This window comes from Oryzias melastigma, linkage group LG23, assembly GCF_002922805.2.
Source record: "Oryzias melastigma strain HK-1 linkage group LG23, ASM292280v2, whole genome shotgun sequence".
Classification (NCBI taxonomy): Eukaryota; Metazoa; Chordata; class Actinopteri; order Beloniformes; family Adrianichthyidae; genus Oryzias; species Oryzias melastigma.
This window is the reverse complement of record NC_050534.1, coordinates 8,421,531-8,440,825: the sequence shown is the minus strand read 5'-3', so window position 1 is coordinate 8,440,825 and position 19,295 is coordinate 8,421,531. Positions and strand designations below refer to the sequence as shown.

The following is a 19,295-nucleotide window of genomic DNA, read 5'->3' as shown; positions in this document are numbered from 1 at the left end:
GTTTATAAGATTTTTTTTTTCGCAAAAAACCGAAACGATTTCTGGCTTTAAAAACATTTAAATAAATGTGTTGTTTCCTCCTCAATTTTGTTGCTTGGAAAAACTTTTAACAAGTTTTTTCTTCATTTATAGTAAAGTTCAGATGATATTGGTTAATTTAAAAAAAAGAAAAAGCTTTAAAATGTCACAAAAATAAAATCTGTAATATTTTGTAAATTTAGATTATTTCCACTGACACTATTTTATTTTTATTCCCTATTTATGTATTAATGTATAACCTATAGTGATATTTTTGTAGTGTAACTGGCATTTACATTACATTTTTTGACAAAAAGCTTTTTTTTCAAATTTAGAAATAAATGTACAGCTTATTTGATATTTTAGAATTTATATGGCTTCCAAATAATGACTATTTTACCTTAAGGAGACTATTAAAAAAAATCAAATCTCTGAATGATAAAACATGTTTTTTTATTCTAAAAATATATTTTTTTTTACTCAAATCACGCTCAGTTGGTCTCAGATAAGATTTCAATATCTTAGTTCAGTTTCCTTAAGTTAAAATAAAACCAAGTATGTTTGTTTTCATCTCATTTCCTGTCATTCGCAGGTTCCCAACATAGCAAAGAAAATTGAAGCTTTCAAGAAGGATGTGGAGGCCAACAAGAAACCACCAGAATGAGCAACGTTTGGACCATGTTAGAACATTTTTAAAGAGAAAATATTTATATTTGCAGGTTTCTGGTGCAGTGATGTTTATGCATTCGACAGGATAAGTGTGTAAAACAGGGCCTTCAACAGTATTTGTTCATTCCCATTTTTTTTTTTAAAAGTTTTTTCTGCAACTATTGCCTATAATAGACTGAAAGTTTAGAAAATGAGTGTGGTCCCTTTAGGATGATGGTAAAAATAAATGTTGGCTTTTTTTGTCACTAAAAACATCTGCAGTAAATTCTGAAGTGCTTTATATTTGCCAAAAAGTTGTAGAAAAAGTAACTTTTCAAACTCTAAATTTGTCAACTGCCAAACATTTTTGTCATAGCCCATAACTACACACTTTGGAATAAAAATGTTGATAATGTAAGATGTCAAGAGTCTTCAACTGCAACAAAGTGTCATCTTAAATCTGTCCACCAGGGGGTGGTAAAGAGTCGCCTGTGAGCAGTTCATCCTATAGAAGCTGAAATACTGTCTAGTTGAGCTTTACAACCAAATCATTTCATTCAAGAAACTTTCCCCTCATTTTTATGAGAAAATACAAACATTTTGGTGAAATTCTGGAATAAAATGTTACTTTTAAAACAGCTGACACAAATGTATTTAGCTTAAATTTGGTGCTAATTTGTTTTAAAGGATTCAAAAATTAAAATTGATGCCAAAAGATCCTCATGAATTACATGCATTCTTTCAGGTTTCTGAAGGATCATTACCTATTCTTAAATGGAAAATTTTGGGGGATAAAACTGCAAAATTATCAAATTAATTTTCAGAATGAATATTTAAAAACAGAAATAAATGAGCATTTTCTTTCAAAATGAACGAGCTGGATACCAGCATGTTCATTTAAACGTTTTTAAATTATTCAAAGAACTTACAACCAGTAACCTCCAGTTAACACTTTAATTTGTCTTTTTTTTTTTGCACATAAACTTAATTTTTTTGTTGTTGACATCTTCCAAAGGTCTTTGGCGTCTCCTGTCCTGATATCCGAAGCCCTTGCGTTCACATAGTGAAGGCGCGGTTATGACATCATCACTTTAACATTAAAGTACATTCAGCAAATGTAAACCAGACGAGTGAATTCCATGCAGCAGCTCCTGGATCTCCATCATGCATCACACTAAAGGAAGAACCAGGCGTTGAGGTTTAAGAGATCCAATATGGACCCAAGAATACAAACTTCACGGTTGTGAGAGCGACACAACCTAACATGAACTAAAAAAAAGCCCAGACAACGATCATCTGCATAGAACTTCAAAGGCAAACTTTCAAAATAAAGCGTCGTAAGGAGCTAAATCATGCACATGGTTAAGGAAGTTTCACGTAATTAGCTTGGAAAAATATTTAAAATCTGAATCATGATTAGCGCAGCAGAGCTCCGTGCATGCAGACCTGTAGGGGGCAGACGGGGGAGGGGCTAGTGCAGCTACTGGGTGCTTATGAGGTGGACGATCATGTGGATGATGCGAGAGCCGCGCGGGCAGCTGCACAGGTCCATGCTGGGGTTCTTGATTTTGTCCTCCAGGAGTCGGTCCAGCTCCCAGCGCAGCCCCTTCATCAGCTCAGCCACCTGATACAAACAAATAGAAAATCTGTTTGATACATTTGGGGATTTTTTTTAGTTTTTCCATCAGCAGGTCAAAATGACCCATTAAAAATTTGTTTTTTGTTTTTAACATAAAAGCAAGTAAACTTTATTTAAAAGTGCAGGTTTTATGGTTTATATGTTTTATAAGTGTCTACAAAATAATTACTCATCATATCACGCTTTACAAAATAAAAGCCTTATTTAAGTTCATAAGGAAAATGACTTTCGAATTGATGACAGAAGTACAGATAAATGGAATATAAAAGAGAATCTCTTAACACAAACATCTCATTGGGTCATTTTGACCCGTCAACAAGAGATGTAATTTTTTTGACCTGATGGGATGCAGCAGCAAATTGGATCCATCCGTCATCCAGGGAGATGACGAACTGTCCGTGCCGCAGCTCCACGTCTATCTGGCCTCCCCCGAGCAGCACCAGCGGGTACACGGACGCCATGCTGCAGTCTCTGATGAAGACGCGGCTCGTCTTCACCTTCTCGTGGTAAACCAGGTAGGGGCTGTCGTAGTGACGCACCTAAAGGGGAGAACGCATTAGCTTTTTTTTTTTTTTTTAATGTGTGGATGTCGAGGTTCTGCTATTCTCACCGTATAGTTGACGGATGAGGGGTGGATGTGAACGTATCCGTCGTTCTTGGTGGCGAAGCGCAGCTCGTTGGCTTTGGGCTGCATTTTCATGGCTCCCGTGCTCGTCATCTTGAAGTTCCCCTGAGGAGCTCGGACCTGGATCACAAACAAGATTTCCATTCATCAAAGACCCACTCTTAATCATTTTTTTAAGCTATTTTTAAATTGTTCCCAGTGGTGACTATTCTGTTTTTAGCCTAAATTAAAAAAAAAAAAAACTGCAATTTTCTAGGACAAAGTTTCTGCAGAGTGGCAGTAGTTCATTAGTAATTTGCCTCTTCCCGTCATCCGTCTTTTTATGCTAGCTTACAGCCCCTCCTAACCTAACATTAGTGGTGTAACAAAAATGGCGAGCGATTTTGGAGCTATCCAGCTGCTCGGTTTAGGTCAGGGGTCTGCAACCTTTGCCAGTAAAAGAGCCGTTTGGGCCTGTTTGGTATCAAAACCTAATGGGAGCCGCAAAACTTTTTTTTTTTTACCCTTTTAGAAAATTTGATACTACTTTCCATCATTACATTTTCATTTTTTTAATAATAAATATGAAGTATGTTTATTTTTGGATTTGAATAAATACATAAATATTAAGATAAAATGGAATTTTCTAAAAGTGTAATTTTTTCTTTTGACAGAAGCTCATACAACTTTCTTTCAAAATAAGACTTCCTGCCCCAAACAGGAACATGCCAGTGAAGCAAATGTATTTGACTTTAGTTTTACTTTGGTGAGCCGTCATCCTTTTTCCTTCTAACTACTGTTAACTGAAGCATTAACATGAAACATTATTGGTTAATGATATGAAGAATACACAAATCTATATATTTTAGTTACTCTTTTTACCAAAGTTTTGCCGAGTATTTGTAATCTATGCAGTCTGGAGGAAGTCTAGAGCAAACGAGGCTTAATGATGTCAGCTGGGATATAAAAACCAAAACAGTTCATCTTCTAGGTTCACCTCAGCTGTAAACTTCACTAAAATAAGTTAAATCAATGCTAGCAACCCTTACTTTTCAAATGTACTATTTCATTTTTCTTTAGCCAGAGAGCAACTGTGGAGGGGTAAGAGAGCAGCATGAGGATCTAGAGCTGCAGACCGCTGGTTTAGAGTCAGATGCAGCTCAGAAGAGGAAAACAAATACGTACATGGATCTAGTCGGGTCATTTTGACCCGTCCAAGAGATGTGTTTTTTTTTGTTTTTTTGTTCTTTTTAGTTGATGGTATGCCGCAACTGAATGCCTCAGAATGTAGCTTAACCTTGCTCTTTTGTAGCCATCCACAGAATTAACGGGTCTGTTTTGACCCATGTCTTAAATATGCTTTAAAACACACCAAAAACAAAAAAAATATCAAAATTTCTTTTGTCATTTCTTGGTTCTCTTGTTAGGCTTCCTTATCAACAAAAATGTTCTTCTTATTATTATTTTTTCTGTGGGTCTGTGAGCCTTCAAAAAAATGAGTATGACTCCAGATTTCAATAAAAACATTTAAAAAAAAATAACCGCAAGAGAATCATAAATACATCCATCCATTCATTTTCCTAACCGCTTTGTCCCTTTCGGGGTCGCGGATCATAAATACAACAAAGGTTATTGTGTAAGTCAAATTTCACTGAGGAGCCCATATCTAAAATATGCGTGATCAATTTTTTATTTCCAACATGATTAAGTTTAGTAACTTCTATCATGTTATCGGTCAGTTTTGACCAACACATATTTTCTTCAAGAGCATACAAAAACACATAATATTCGCCTTTTTTCAGCACTAGAACTTTAATCTAAACACAATGGAATAAACCAAATCAAACCAATAGAAGTTACATCTTCTAAAAGGATTAAAATCAGAGAAAATTCTGTGTTTGGTTTTAATTAATGCCTTATGAAGTTATTGTATATAACCGGGTCAAACTGACCCTAACATCAGAAATTAAATAATTTCAATCAGAGCATTTTTAGAGTACAAAATAAAAAATGTAAAAAGAACAATTCTGTTGAAATCAAGGTTCCTGACAAAGGTGTAAGTTACTTAGAGATTCTTCTAATGCAACCAAAACGGGTCAGTGCTGACCCAAACAGGTTAAAGCCTGTCCAGTGTACTCTCCACGTCACCAATATGATCTGTTTCAAACTGCATTTTTTTTCTGAAAATGAATAAAGAAACAATCGTCTATTAATAATCATAATTTTAATGAGTATGAATTAATTAATTTAATTATAATCTATGAATTATCCTCCAACATCAGAAAAATGACATAAAACACCATTTTCACCAGAGTGGGTCTTTAAAGAACATCCTGATGGGATGACGGATCACCTACCTGGACCACGTTGGGGTAGAGGGCGGCACACAGCATGGCGGACATGAGCCGGGTGTTTTCAGAGTTGAGGTTTGCCTGTGAAACACAAACGGCGAAACTCTGAGGCTGAAGAGGGCTGTGTGTAAACAGAGAGTGGCGTCCAGTAACAATCTGGTGAGATGTGTTGCGTAGGAGGTGCGGTGGTATCACACACACAGCTTCTGCCAAAGACCCCGTCACTGATCTGGAACAAAAGGGCGTTTGTGTGCGTCACCTCAGAGCCGGTGGCCTCCAGAACCCCGTCGGCGCCCTGTGAGGACATGCGCTCGATGACCCTCGCTCTCAGGCCTTCTTTGATGAAGCCGATGTCAGACAGCAGCTCTGCAAACTGTCTCTTCAGGCTGGCGATCTCCTGAAAAAGTCACACCGTTTAGTAGGACTGCCTCAAATGATTATTTAAATAGTCGACTAATCATCGATTTTTTTTTCTAATTAGTCGACTAATCGGGTCATGTGTAAAGTGGATGTAAAAAACCCATCTAAACCATTATTAGCTTTAAACCAATCAAAACCTAAATATATTCACACTAGTATTGTTGTGATAATGTTAGTGTGAACGCTGTAAGCAGAATTTCGCTATTGAAGATGCTAGTGCTGATAGCTGAAGATGCTGAAATTCATAGCTAAAAAACCTGAAGCTGATAGCTGAAAACGCTGAAACTGATAGCTAGCTAAAATATTAGTGAAATGCCAAATTAGCTTAAAAAAACAAAACAATAAAAAAAAAATCTAAATCAGATGAAACAGCAAACATGACAGAAATATTAGCAAAACTCCAATATAGTCTAAAAAACTGAGAAAAAGCAAGTTAAATGTCAAATTAGCCTAAAATTTTTTTAAAAAGTCTAAGTTGGGTAAAACAGCTAGCATGTAGCTGAAATATTAGCTAAACTCCAAAATATCCTAAAAAACAAACAAACAAAAAAGCCTAAATTAGCCAAAATAGCTAGCATGCAGCTAAAATATTAGCTATACTCCAAATTAACCCAAAAAAAACTGAAGTCCTAAATTAGCCAGAACAGCTAGCATGTAGCTGAAATATTAGCTAAATTCCAAAACAGCCTAATTTTTTTTTTTTAAAAAAGGTCTAAATTAGCCAAACAGCTGGCATGCAGCTGAAAGCCTGAAATATTAGCCAAACTCTAAAATAGCATAAAAAAACGTATTAAAGGTCAAAATAGTCCAAAAAGCTAGCAGAATGCTACTATAACTTTCAACTTTCCTACACTCTGAATCCATGTAATATAAAGTAACAACTAATCGACTAAAAAATTAGTTGTCGACTATTTTATTAGTCGACTAATCGTGGCAGCCCAACGTTTAGTAGCTCATTTCGAGAGGATTCAACCAGCAAAAAAAGTCGTCTGACCTGTAAACCGCGCCACGACAGGAAGTTCTCCCTGCAGTACAGGAAGCCAGCCTTGTTGCTGTTCTTAGCTGAGCTGCACCATCCCTACGAAACAGAAGATGCATCACATGCAAATGTGGATCCAAGAGGTTTCTGCTGTAGCTAAAGTTAGCATACGTACCTTATAAGCCTGCAACAACGCCAGATGGTCACTATTAGCCACCGCGAAGGCTAGCTTCTTCTCATTAGCTTCCTCCCGCTTATCCCACGGCGACACCTGGAAGAAGATTGTTTGTTTGTTGACAGAAAACGATCACAGAAATCAGCCTTCGGTCTTCTTACGAATGGCGACTTGAAGGCCAGACTGGCGGCGATGGTGAGCGCCGGGTCCAGGCAGCGGAAAATGGCGCCGAACAGCATGAGTTTCCCGATGCGCACGTCGACGGGCAGGCAGGCCAGGTGGTAGCCCAGCGGGGTCAGCATCTCCTCAGGGGTCAGGGCGCCCAGGTCCTGGAGGCGGTGCTTGGCCGCGTCCAGGCTCTCCGCGGCCGGGGGCTCGATGAGCCGAGAGAAGACGGACTCCAAGAGCTGGTCGGCAAACACGTCCAGGACCTTAACTCTGCAGGACGGCAGGAAAATAGATCCAATTTCAAAATAAAAGCCAGCATTCACTGTGGCTGGTACTGATGGAAAAAAGTAAAAGATGTACTTGGCAGGAGATCAGACAGATGGACGTACCGCAGGCAGAGTTGCTCCAGAGGAACTCTCTGTATCTCGGGCAGCTGCTGCTCTGCCAGCAGGTGTCGGAAGCAGTGGCTGGTGAAGAGGTGGAAGCAGACGCCTGAGGCCACGCGACCTGCTCGACCCTTCCTTTGCAGCGCGTTGGCCCGGGACACCCACGTGTCCTCCAAGCTCTCCATACTTTTGGTCGCGTCGTACCTTAAAAGTGACACAGAGGTCTGTGACCTTCAACACTTAAAGAGAGGCCACACTTCACCCTTTAGAAAAATACAACACTGATTCATATGTTTGTTATTGTTACTATTATAATAATTATTATAACATAATAAACTATTTTTGGTATGAATAGAACAAAAAAAATAAAAAAGAAAATGACCTTATTTTAAAATTTGAAATAGTTTATAACGTATTAAAGTGGTTTCCATGACTACCTTTCAAAATAAAAGACACCCTATGTCATATAGGATCATCTCAATGCAGCAAATGCAGTAGGATCTCAGTTTATGTTGTTGTTTGAGGTGCATCTGAGCCAGAAGTGTGTAAACTAAAAAAAGGACTGTATTGAGGATCAAAATACTCTGAGATTCTGTTCCAGAAAATTCAAGTAATTCAGACCTCTAATCCCAAAAAAAAGAAAGGATTAACTGGACTTTGGTGTTCGCTTGTCTTGTACCTCTTCTCCTTCATCTTGCCGGAGTCGATGACGTACACCACATCGTCGATGGTCACTGAGGTCTCTGCGATGTTTGTGGAGATGATGATTTTCGTGACGCCCTCCGGAGGCCGGTTGAAAACCGCCTGCTGCTCGTCGTTGGACAAGGTTGAGTGGAGAGGATAGACCACACATCTGGAGCGGATTGGACAAAGAGTCAGCCTCTGACAAACAGTTTGTCTCATTAAATGATCGGTAGAAAAAAGAAACAGACCTGGAGGCGCCCCTGTTGTTGAACATTCTGTTGGACTGCAGCTGCTCGTAGAGCATCTTGATCTCAGCGAGGCCTGGCAGAAACACCAGCACTGCACCTGTAAACACACAGCTCAAAAGTAAAGCAAGCGCAGCTTTATCTGCAATTATTTTGAAAGTCAGAGGAGTCTTACCTGGCGGGTAGTTGTGTTTTCCGTCAACTATCCACTCCAGCAGGCTCTCCACCAGATCCATGTTGATCTTATCCAGATCCATAGCAGCTAAAGTCTTAAGAACAGACTTTTTGGTATCTAAAATAGATTAAATAGATTATCATCAAGCATCAACAGTGTTGAAATTAACTTAACATGTCAGCCCAATGCATGACTTATTTTTTATTTTTTTTGAATGGGGGGGTGGGGGGTGTGTGTGTGTGAAAGGTCAGGGGAGGAGCTAAACCAAGGAAGAAAAGACACATTTGACACTTTTTACAATTATAGTTGATTAAAAATGACATTTGTATGCAACTGATGCTTTTCTATCATTGAATTTCTGCAGTCTTGTATTGCAGTTAAGCATGTTCATGCGTTTAAACTTAAACATTTGTAGGTTTTATTGTTAAACGTTTTAATGTTTTCGGAGTCAATTTATGACTAATGTGTTCTGATGATGAAAAGGTTGATGGTTTATTCAAAATTACATTTAAACACTTTTTTTCCCCTCAAAAATTGTTTAAACGCAATGTATTGTGGTCTATATTTCCAAATGTAGTGACCATCGATGCGCACTGGTTTTTCCAATAGACTTCTGGGAAATTTCTAGTGCACTCAATTTTAGAATTGTAGATTCGGAGAGCACTACAAAATGGCAAACGCACTTTATACTGAGTCGTGAAGGAATTTGGATATAGCCTTCAAGTTATTTAATTTAGCTTACTTTAGCCAGATTAGCTAGTCTTAAGGATAGTCACTTTAGCTAGCTTAGCAAGCCTCTACCTTAGCTTGCCTTTAAGCTTGTTACTTGTGCTAGTCTATGAACTAGTTACTTTAGCTAGATTAGCTAGCCTTTAAGATGGGTACTTACGCTAGTCTATAAACTAATTACTTTAGCTAGATTGGTTAGACTTTAAGATATTTACATATGCTAGTCTATAAACTAGACCTAGATTAGCTAGCCTTTAGCCTAGTTACTTTAGCTAGCATAGTAAGCCTCTACCTTTGGTAGTCTTTAAGATGGTTACTTATGCTACTCTATAAACTAGTTACTTCATCTAGATTAGCTAGCCTTTAAACTAGTTACTTAAGATATATTACTGTAGCTAGCCTTTAAGATAGTTACTTAGGCTAGCCTTTAAACTAGTTACTTTAGCTTGCTAACCTAACCTTTAGGCTAGTTATTTATGCTGCTCTATAAACTAGTTAATTAAGCTTGATTAGCTAGACTTTAAGATGGTTACTTTTGATAAATTAGGAACCCACTTTATCTAGCTTCAGAAGCCTTTACACTAGATACTTTAGCTAGCCTTTAAAATGTTAAATTTAGCTGGCTGGATTTATGAAAATTGTCAAATGTTTGTTGATATTTGTTTTTGAGCAGATTCTGAGGAAATGTATATATTTTACATTATTTGGTGCAGAATGGGCTTGGATTACTAAGATAATTGTGAAGCTTCAGCCCTTCTGATGGGTATGAGTTTACTACTGAACTATTATTCTGTATGCTTTCAAATGTGTACCACTGCTCTAACCCGATCAATCATATCAACCTAGCAAGCTAAGGAGGAGTAGAATTGAGACATCATTATTCACCTTTGTATCGGACTGTGAGCTCCTGCAGGCTGAGCTGCTGGTCTGGAATTGAGTCCTTCACAAAGTCTTTTTTGGAAAAAGACATGAAATTCCAAACATCTTCGCCCAAATCATCCACCACGTCCCTCCGCTCTCCTTTAACGCCTTTCCCACTCGCAGAAGAGGTATTTTGTTTTCCTGAGCGCATGAAAGGGCTGCCATCTTCAATGACGTAGCTGTGAACACGTGGATATCGTTAGGACTCGTTTCAAGTGAGACGTGGCCCAAAAAAAAAGTACCTGCTTACCCAGTTTTAGCAATGGCGTCTTCGAGGAAGAACTGATCAACGGGGAATGTGCGTCCTGCAGGAAGAAATTACATTTGTGAGGAAGAGGTTCCAATTGAAGTGGATATTTTGATTTGACGACGTCAGACCTGGAATGTGCACGGTGGGACAGTTATAGAAATACTCTGAGAAAAGGTTGGCGTTGAGAGTGGCACTCATGAGAACAATCTTCAGATCCGGGCGTTTTATGATCAAGTCCTTCAGCACCAACAGCAAGAAATCACTGAGAGAGAAATGCAAGAAACAAAAGTGTTTGAGCAAACCGGAACAAACAACGATAGACTTTCGTGCAAAGCACACGCTCACCTCTCCTCTGTTCGCTCGTGCACCTCATCCACGATGACATGCGTGACCCCCTTGAGGTCGGCATCACCCTCCAGTCTTCTCAGCAGAACGCCGGTGGTGCAGTACAGCAGCCTGGTGGCCGACGACTGCCGGGGAGAAGAAGGTTTTTATCTCAGCTTTCATCTCAGGTTGTGTCCTCCTGATTGAGGTTGGTAAATTACAAATTCAAAGGGCAACAGTAAACACCGGCGAGCTGGTATGCTTTGGTACCTTGACGCTCTCCAGTCGGATCTGGTAGCCCACCGAGTTGCCAAGGCTCTCTGCGCGCTCCTGTGCGACTCTCTGAGCCACAGTGATGGCGGAAATGCGGCGCGGCTGAGTGCAGAGCACGTTTGCCACCTGTTCAGCCGGACCGTTTAGAGAGGCGTCCAGGATGAACTGAGGGATCTGGGTGGTCTTCCCACACCTGGAAAAGAACAATGTGAATTGAATGATTGATTGGTTTATTTTGAGCATTTTTTTAGCAATATAATCCAAGGAAAATTACAAATACATATATCAAGCCTATTTACAGTAAGATTTTATTTAATAAATTCATTAGTGCCTGCGGGCCATATAATCCCACTCAGGGATTTCATTGTTTTTTTTTACTTAGACACAGTTCTGTTCTTAACATCAAAATAAAATTCAATTTTCTAAATAATTAATGCCACAAGCCGTGTTGTATGGCCCGCAGACGCTACCCGCCTTCGACCTTGCTGACCACTTCTAAGCATTACCCTCGCTGCCCACATCAATGCGCCACCCCTGACCCCCCCACTTCTCTTTCTATAAGGCTGGTCTGAGCTGAATGTGACAAATTGATGTAAAAAAAATCCTTTTTTTTTTTTTAAAAAATGGCAGCTTTTCTTTTCTGTTATTTTTTTCTCCATAGCAACCATATTATATTTTGTTAGCCTGGAGATACCAAACAGATTGGTGTAAGTTTCAGAACAATTGCCAAAAGTAAACTTTTGGATTTCCTTAGCAACGGAGGGTATTTGCTAACCGTGGCCATATTGCTAATATATTCAAAACCTATGTCATATTATTTTTGTTCAGCTTTATCCTGCTATCAATATATTAAGTTGTCACATTATTCCGTTAAAAAATGTGCAAGTAATAGCAGAATGTCACTTTCAGGAGCTCGCCACACGCACGCCGCTGAAAATCTACAACTTCTAATTGCAAAATGTATTTAATCATTGCTTCCCAATGATGCTCGAGAAGTTAGGAAACACTCGAAGACAATCTCTAGGACACATTTTCGATTGCAGCTTGCACAGACAGTGTTTTTTGTTGAAAATTCAAGATGGCGGCCTCATTCTGAGGTCAAAGGTCGACGAAACTCCAAGGTTTGTTGTAGAATTAAGCTGGCGGCATACGTCTGAAATTTAGTGAAAAACCACCAAATCGAAAGTATTGAAAATCTCCCACTTTACCACAAAATGGCGCCAAGCTGTGGGTCGTGTGGCCATCCCATAACAATTTCAAAAGTTCTCTTGGATATTCTCAACACATTCATTTTGGAAAATGTAAAAGTCATGAAAAAGTTCTACGTCCAATTTAACTAAGTGCGAGAGCATCAGGTGTTTAGTTCTTTTGTTAATTTATATTAAAAGTATCTTCCTCTTGATTTTTTTCTCCAAATCAAGACTTAAATTAGTTCAACTTTAGAGAAGTCCTGCTCTGTATCACCTACCCAGTCATCCCACTGACCACCAGCACCTGGCTCCTGTTCAACACTTCTAGGATGTTGTCCCTTTCCTGCCAGGCTGGTAGGTTCTTTCTCTGCTCCAGCATGGACCTGAAGCGCTTGGAAGACTGTATCGACACATTTATTGAAATCTCATGCTTCTGTTGATGGACTGAGATAAAAGTGAGACTAATCGTGGGGTTATTCTAGCTGCCTCCACCTGTCTTTGGCGGAAGTCTCGCTGCAGCTTGCCGTTTCCTTCCAGCAGGTTGTCAATCTTGTGGTTGTGCCTGCTCGCCATCTTCTTCCTCAGGTTGACGTAGCTCTCGGTCTCGACCGGAACGGCCTTTTCTTCCATGTCCTCGTCCTGGTCCTCCACCTCCTCGATCTCCCTCTCTAGAAACAAAAGGAGGCGTCACATTTCCGAGCGGACATCTCAGAATGATCCAACATAAATGCTCGGGGGGACTCACGACCTGCAGGTCTCTGGATGTTGGCAGCCCTCCGGCTGCTGGCGTTACCGCTCCTGCTTTCCTCTGAGGCGCCGCTCCTTGTGCTCCTACTTTTTATGGTCTGGTGAGAAGGTGGCGGGGGGACGATCACAGGGGGCGGTGTACTGTACTTGTGATGAGTCACGGCCAACAGTTTTTTCATACAAGGTTCGTCCTCGCATGAGCTTACGAGTGAATAAACGACGGGTTCGCCCTTCTTCGCTGCAGCTAGCGCCACCTCGTACAATGTCTCAGTGATGCTGAGTCTGGCTGCGGCCCCAATGGACTCATCGTTGGTGCTGAAGGCCACGATCGGAGCCTGATGGGGGTACCGGTTTTCTTTGGGAAAGCGGATTTCTAGGTCATACTCAGGAGGGGAATAGCTGCTGAAGCCAGGGTGACTAGGACCATTAAAGTCTGAAGAATCGGACCACGACTTCTCTTTTTTTGGTAGTTCGTGTCTGAACCTGCACCTGTCCCCAAAGTGGCATCCTTGGTTTTTCAGGAAGAACCTGCACACCTCTCGCTTTCCGACAGTTTTTTCGGACTTTCCTTCATTCTTAGCGGCACGGTCTGACAAGAAAGGAAGATCCAGGCTGATGGACCAGACGGCGTTGGCAATGCGCTCATTAAATCGCTCGCCGTAGATGGCGGACAAGACCAGCACTTCCTCCTGCCTCTGGCTCAAACACTCGTCCATCGGCAGCCCCTGAAGACCGTCGGGGAACACCGCCTTCTGTCCAAAGCGTTCACTAAAAACCTGGAGAAGGAGCTGTTCTAAGGTCGCACCAAATTCTCCGCTCCCAGACTCTAGCGCCTGTTTGCTGCGTTCCCTATCAAAGCCATACCTGCAAGGAGAAAACAAGTCGACAAGTTATGTGTTTTCTAGGAACTCCACATCTCAAACGTGTCAGAAACTGATTTGAATTCACGTAGAATCAACATTTAAATTAAAGCAGCGTATCCATCCCAACCTCACTAGCCGACTGGTTATTACACATTAATCTTCCAAAATAGCGGCTTTTCTTTTGGTTTCATCTCCATAGCAACCATATTGGTTTTTGCTCACCAGGGGTAAGGAACAGGTCAATGTAATTTTTAAAAGAATTGGCAAAAGTAAAGTTTTGGATTTCCTTGGCAACGGAGGTTTTTGATAATTCCTTACATATTTTATGGTATATTGTTTTGTTCAGCTTGAGCCAATGATTCATGTAATAAATGGTCACAATATTCTGGTAAAAAAAAAATTTAAGCAGCGGGGGAACGCCACATTTACAAGCTCACCCGACTAATGCCGTTAAGACTTTAACAAACAACATTTTTTCACAAGTTTTTTTTTTTTTTAAACTAAAGTTGCTGAAGAAGTTAAGAGGCAATAGATTAAAATCCATAGAAGGAGTTTCAATTTGTAGAAGCTAGTGAGGTTTTTTTTTTATTCTCAAGGTCATAGATCAACAAAACTTTGTTTTCGTTTCCAATTATCTGTGAAAAATTGTTGAATTTCACTTTGTCACAAAAAAGCCGTAGGCCCTGTGGCCATTAAGAAATTCATCTTCACTTTGTAGTAGGTACATGCAAATTTTAGGGAGTCTAGAGTATGTGGTGAGGATCACATTTTTACTCAAAGAAAGAAGAACTGCCAAAACATTGTGGTCCTTGAAGTCCAGGACTGCTGCATAATTAAATTATAAGATTATAAGAAAATCACCTGCAAAGTTTTCCAATAGCAAATAAGGAGATGACGGGTTCAGAAGGGGGTTGGTCTTTGTCGGACTCAAAATCATAAACAGGACTCTCTGCTTTCTCCACAGGCTCATCATTTGTGGCCCAAAACTGGCCTTCCTCACGGTGATCCAGCTCGTCAAATTCCTCTTCTTCCTCCCCTCCGGAGTAATTTGAGGCACTGTCACTACAGTAGAAAGTCACATTAGTCTGTTTAAAAAACCAAAGAAGGCCTGCAGAAACATGGACTCACTCAGAGGGATTGTCAAATTCCTGCGTTTCGAGTTCCCGCAGCAACTTCTTCAGGTGCTCCTGGTTCTCGTTGGTCATGAAGATTCTCTGCATCGGCGTGCCGCTAGCATCCGACTTGAAACCATCCGCTTTGGGTTTAGAAGAAACTCTGTGACTTGCCAAGGACCTGGGGAGAGGCTTCCAGCTGCTTTTTGAATCCCGTCCACCATCTCGATCGTGACCTCCCCTTCCACGTCCCTTCTCTTTGCCTCCTCTTCCTCGCCCCCTACTTGGTCTGTTAATAATAAAATTATATTAAAAAAGGAGTTTAACTATAAAGAAAAACTATCTGCATGACTTAGTTTGTTGTAACTGAACCTGCTGGGATGAGGAGGTCCAAAATCTAGGCTGAAATCGTCATCATCCAAAAAACCTGCTCCTCCTTTCCGACCTCCACCTCCGCCGCCACCGCCTCCTCTTCCTCTCGGTTTGTTAAATCTCCCTCCTCCTCTGTTGGGCTTCCCACCTCTTCTCCTCGCACTCATCCTTCAGGCTGGAAGCAAACAAGCAATGTCGGCGCACAGAAGACACATTTCTCAGCACTCCCACTGAGATTTACCCACCTTCAGTCAGCCCCCTCCCTCCAAGACCACTACCAATCTGTAGAGACACGCAAAGTTCATCAGAAAAATGAAAGCAGAAGCTTAAAAACACCTTTTATGTACCAGAAAAACGCAGAAAAGAGCAGCGCTTGTAAACCTTCACAGAGCGGTCAGTTCCTTTACAATAAATGCACTGCAGGCTGAAGGCTTTTCAAGCGCGCGCACACACAGAGACGACATAATTACGCAACCAAACTACACACCAACACCACCCGCCAGGGCGACAGCCACTTGGTACTCGGGCCATTCAGTTATTTTTAGCTCAGAACAAATATTCTGGTGAGGAGAAGGAAAGCTAGTTCCCACTGAGAGGAAGAGCTCGTGCTAGCCAACATGCTAACACCTAGCAAGATGCCTACTTACTAAACTAACTTTAAAAAGCGCCCACACAAGTAAAGTCAACCTTTTTATCGTCCGAAACTTCTCTTGGAATGTTATTATACACAAAAGACGAAAACAGACTCCAACATATAGAGAATAAACTTGTCTAAAATATAGGAACGCACCTGAAACAACTGCTTTACCCACCGGCAGCCTGCATCTCTCTCATTGGTCGAAACTTAAGAGTTCAAAGTTTCTTTTCCGGTAAAATTTGCATAAATGTATTTTTTTATATACCCTTAGGGGAAATAAGTAAAATACATAAATAACAACTGGAAGAATTTTGGGAAACTGGTTGAAATGAATCGAAGATTCTAAAGTTACGTTTCCGGTAGGAAGTAACCATGACGACCGCGCGTGGCATTACCATAGCAACCCAGCATGGTCCGCACGGAGCAATAATTTATCTGTTTTGGTGGGGTGTTTTGAGAGCTGGGTACTAATTTTAAACACTTTTCTCATTTGTGTGTTTGGTTGTTTGACCTCCTGCGTCCATTCACAATCAAAAAGTTGTCCAGTAAACAACGTCTGTCGTGGTTTCGGTCTCCATCTGGCTCCACGGGAAAGCTGTCACGGATGTCTGGTGGGGTGTGATCATGACGCTCTGATTAGCTCGCAGCATCCATTATATCTGCGTCAGTCTGATGTGTGTTTGTGTTGATGATTTCAGACAAAAAGGACGAAGAAAATCTGGAAAATGAAGGTAAGCACGGCCACTTCTGTAAATAGATCCATCTTTCCATTTATCCAATCATCCATTCTTACATTTATCCATCCATTCATTCATAAATCCATTCCTACATTTATCCATCCATCTTCTCAACTCACTATATCTCTTCCCAGGTTGCTGGAGCCTATCCCAGCTAGTGTAGGGTGAAGCCAGCCTATTGCATGCTCCATTAATGGACTCTTAATGTTTATTTACAGGAGATGGACCTACGACTGTTGTGTACGTTTTCCCAAATGGGGACAGATATGGTGAGTGACGACAAAAATATAACAAAAAGTTACTTATAAGAAGAACAAAACAAACAAACAAAAAAAATCATACAGTGCAACTAATAAAATTCACATTAAAAAATAAAAAATGACAAAATGTTCTTACAGAAGGGGAATGCAGCAGATCTGATTCAGGTGAGCTGGTGAAGAGCGGCGTTGGGAAGCACACCTCAGCTAACGGCCTCACATACATTGGAGAATGGCGTGAGGACAAGGTGTGTATTTTCAAACAGAATGACCTTGCGCTGGCAGCTGGCCACGATGAATGTGGTTCTTTTGCAGATGCAGGGCAGAGGAACCCTGCAGTATCCTTCTGGAGCTCAATATGAAGGAGAAATCAAAGGCAACATGTACCACGGTGCAGGAACATACACCTTCTCAGATGGCTCCATGTACAAGGGTCATTTTCATGAGAACAGGTAATCTATTTTCTTCAAAAAATACTTGATTCCATCCTGAAGTCAAACGCTGTACATATTCTTCCATGAAATATTTAAATCACTGTTTGAAATGCAATAAATACATCAAATTAATTCACCAAATACAAGCTAACAGTTGAAGAATGCTAAACAAGGCCTAAAAAGTGATATGAATTGTAAACTTAGCAGAAAAAAAGGTTAAAAAAAGGCTTAGAAAGACCAAATTATTTGCTAAAACTGACCAACTGTCTAAGGATCTGTATCATTCTGAATCAATTTTTTGTCTTTTATGAGTATTATAATGTTAATTCTTCATAAAAAACAACCCCATAGTGGTGTTTTGCTCCATTCACGCATCCAGTATTCCTCTAAAACCCCGCTCTCTAAGCCCCTCCCAACCTGCAAAAACAAGTGGGTTCTCACATTATGATGTCAAAAAGGGAGGAACAGTCCCTTCCAAGTAGATTCTGCACTGCCAGCTCCGCCCCCAGGCTACAACAAACACCCACTTCCTCCGCTGTGCTAGAGGTGTTTGGCTAAACACTTTCTTTTTATACGCACAATATGCACATCTATCTTTTCAAAAGTTCAGATGTTGGGTTCTGTGGAAAAAAACACAGATACATTGCCGAGGCAGAAATGGGAGAAAAAGGTGGAGCCTCAGACATCGAGTTCTCTCCTGGTTAGCAAAGAAGCTAGCGATAATAACTCATATTTCATAAATAATGTGTTCTTTAGTGTGCCAAAGGTAATATATGATCCCATATATTGATGGTTTACTCTAAAAGGCTTTAAAATAGCATGATAAACAAGGCCTAAAAAGCAAAAAGCAAAATTATGTAAACCATAGAAAAAGATATAAAAGGCTACATTAAATGCAAAGACTTCCAAGCTAAAAAGTAAAAAAAAAACTAAAGTAATAGCTAAAGCTTTTAAAATTTAAGACCATATTTTATAATATTCAACATAATATTTAAAATTAATATCCAGTAAAATTAGCTAACTTGTTTAAAAAAGATTAACAAACAAAATGTGTTATTCAAAAAATTTCAAACTACGTAAAAATGCTTTATAATTAAATATGTTTCTTCCTGAATTTACAGGTAAATGGTAAAAACAAAAATTAAACTAAAAGGATTAGGGGAAAAAATATATACAGTCGTGCAAACTTGTGCTAAAATAAAAAGTTGTTAATCGCTAACTCTGAAAGCATTAATGCCAAATTAGCTAAAATTGCTACATCAGCTAAATTAGTTCAAAGTTGGTCCAAAAAGAGCCAAATAATTTAAAAAAAAAGCAATTAATGTTTGCATAAAAAATATTTAAATGTCAAGTTAGCTGAGGTGTAACAAAAAAATAAATAAAAATCCAAAGGATTACAATTTGATGCCATGACGGTTACATTAACAGGACAGACAGTTAAGCTAGTTGCTAAACTAGCTAAAACCATTATAAGAGCAAAAGTTGTGGAATGAGAAAACGGTATTACATATTTTTCTATTTATTTTTTCTTTTTTTAGGTTAAAGGGAGTCGGGACCTTTACTGATGTAGAAGGACAGGTTTGGACCGGAGAGTTCCACGGAAAAGAAGCTATTGGACTTAAATTGCAGCCCGTGTCGCCAAAGGAGGAAGCTTAGAATCTGCATTTCTGAAACACTGTATTTCCGTTATGGGCTGTTTTGGCATAATTGCCATGGTTAATTTTATGCATGACTGGCGTGTTTATCTTCATCTTCAAAAACATCCCATAGTGGTATGTTTGCATTAGTGTGGGTAAATATCTGTGAAAACTGTGAGTCATGTCTGCTGCTTGCAGTCATTCTCTCTCAGCTGTCTCTTCCTCCTAACGGGTTGCTTTGCTGCAGAGCAGCAAGTGTCGGCCTGTGTAAGCTTCATTTAACACATGAAATAAACACGCTGGGATTACTTTTCCAGCCC

General features: G+C 39.9%; 3 protein-coding genes across 6 annotated transcripts in view; 2 read left to right on the top strand and 1 right to left on the bottom strand.

Annotated features, from left to right (window-relative positions):
- Positions 1–1,084, top strand: part of stmp1 (short transmembrane mitochondrial protein 1) — a 1,952-nt gene extending 868 nt beyond the window's left edge. Inside the window, exon 3 of the mRNA XM_024291046.1 lies at positions 611–1,084. Within this exon, the coding sequence (XP_024146814.1) occupies positions 611–682 (72 nt within the window). The 3' untranslated portion in view covers positions 683–1,084. The remainder of the gene's footprint in view (positions 1–610) is intronic.
- A 517-nt stretch (positions 1,085–1,601) lies between these two features.
- Positions 1,602–16,260, bottom strand: dhx57 (DEAH (Asp-Glu-Ala-Asp/His) box polypeptide 57). 3 transcript variants are annotated; one of them, XM_024287062.2, is made up of 26 exons: positions 16,064–16,249; positions 15,519–15,555; positions 15,274–15,448; positions 14,918–15,190; positions 14,651–14,851; positions 12,928–13,790; positions 12,672–12,847; positions 12,458–12,579; positions 10,987–11,182; positions 10,738–10,862; positions 10,521–10,654; positions 10,393–10,447; positions 10,107–10,321; positions 8,493–8,609; positions 8,321–8,417; positions 8,068–8,241; positions 7,392–7,592; positions 6,996–7,272; positions 6,835–6,930; positions 6,675–6,758; positions 5,520–5,657; positions 5,267–5,341; positions 2,916–3,050; positions 2,644–2,844; positions 2,113–2,290; positions 1,602–1,840 (listed from the first exon to the last, which is right to left on the bottom strand). In XM_024287062.2, the coding sequence occupies exons 3-25, from the start codon at positions 15,438–15,440 to the stop codon at positions 2,147–2,149; spliced, it is 4,266 nt and encodes a 1,421-aa protein (XP_024142830.1). In that variant the 5' UTR covers positions 15,441–15,448; positions 15,519–15,555; positions 16,064–16,249; the 3' UTR covers positions 1,602–1,840; positions 2,113–2,146. The 3 variants fall into 3 exon arrangements, with proteins under 3 accessions (XP_024142830.1, XP_024142847.1, XP_024142838.1); XM_024287079.2 differs by having other exon boundaries at positions 1,602–2,290; positions 16,086–16,260; XM_024287070.2 differs by lacking the exon at positions 15,519–15,555 and having other exon boundaries at positions 1,602–2,290.
- A 63-nt stretch (positions 16,261–16,323) lies between these two features.
- morn2 (MORN repeat containing 2) lies at positions 16,324–19,294 on the top strand. Of its 2 annotated transcripts, none has more exons than XM_024287098.2 (6): positions 16,324–16,521; positions 16,609–16,641; positions 16,869–16,916; positions 17,046–17,152; positions 17,220–17,356; positions 18,877–19,294. In XM_024287098.2, exons 1-6 carry the CDS (start codon positions 16,515–16,517, stop codon positions 18,992–18,994), a joined length of 450 nt encoding a protein of 149 aa, XP_024142866.1. In that variant the 5' UTR covers positions 16,324–16,514; the 3' UTR covers positions 18,995–19,294. The 2 variants fall into 2 exon arrangements, with proteins under 2 accessions (XP_024142866.1, XP_024142861.1); XM_024287093.2 differs by having other exon boundaries at positions 16,326–16,521; positions 16,866–16,916.
- The last annotated feature ends 1 nt before the right edge of the window (position 19,295 follows it).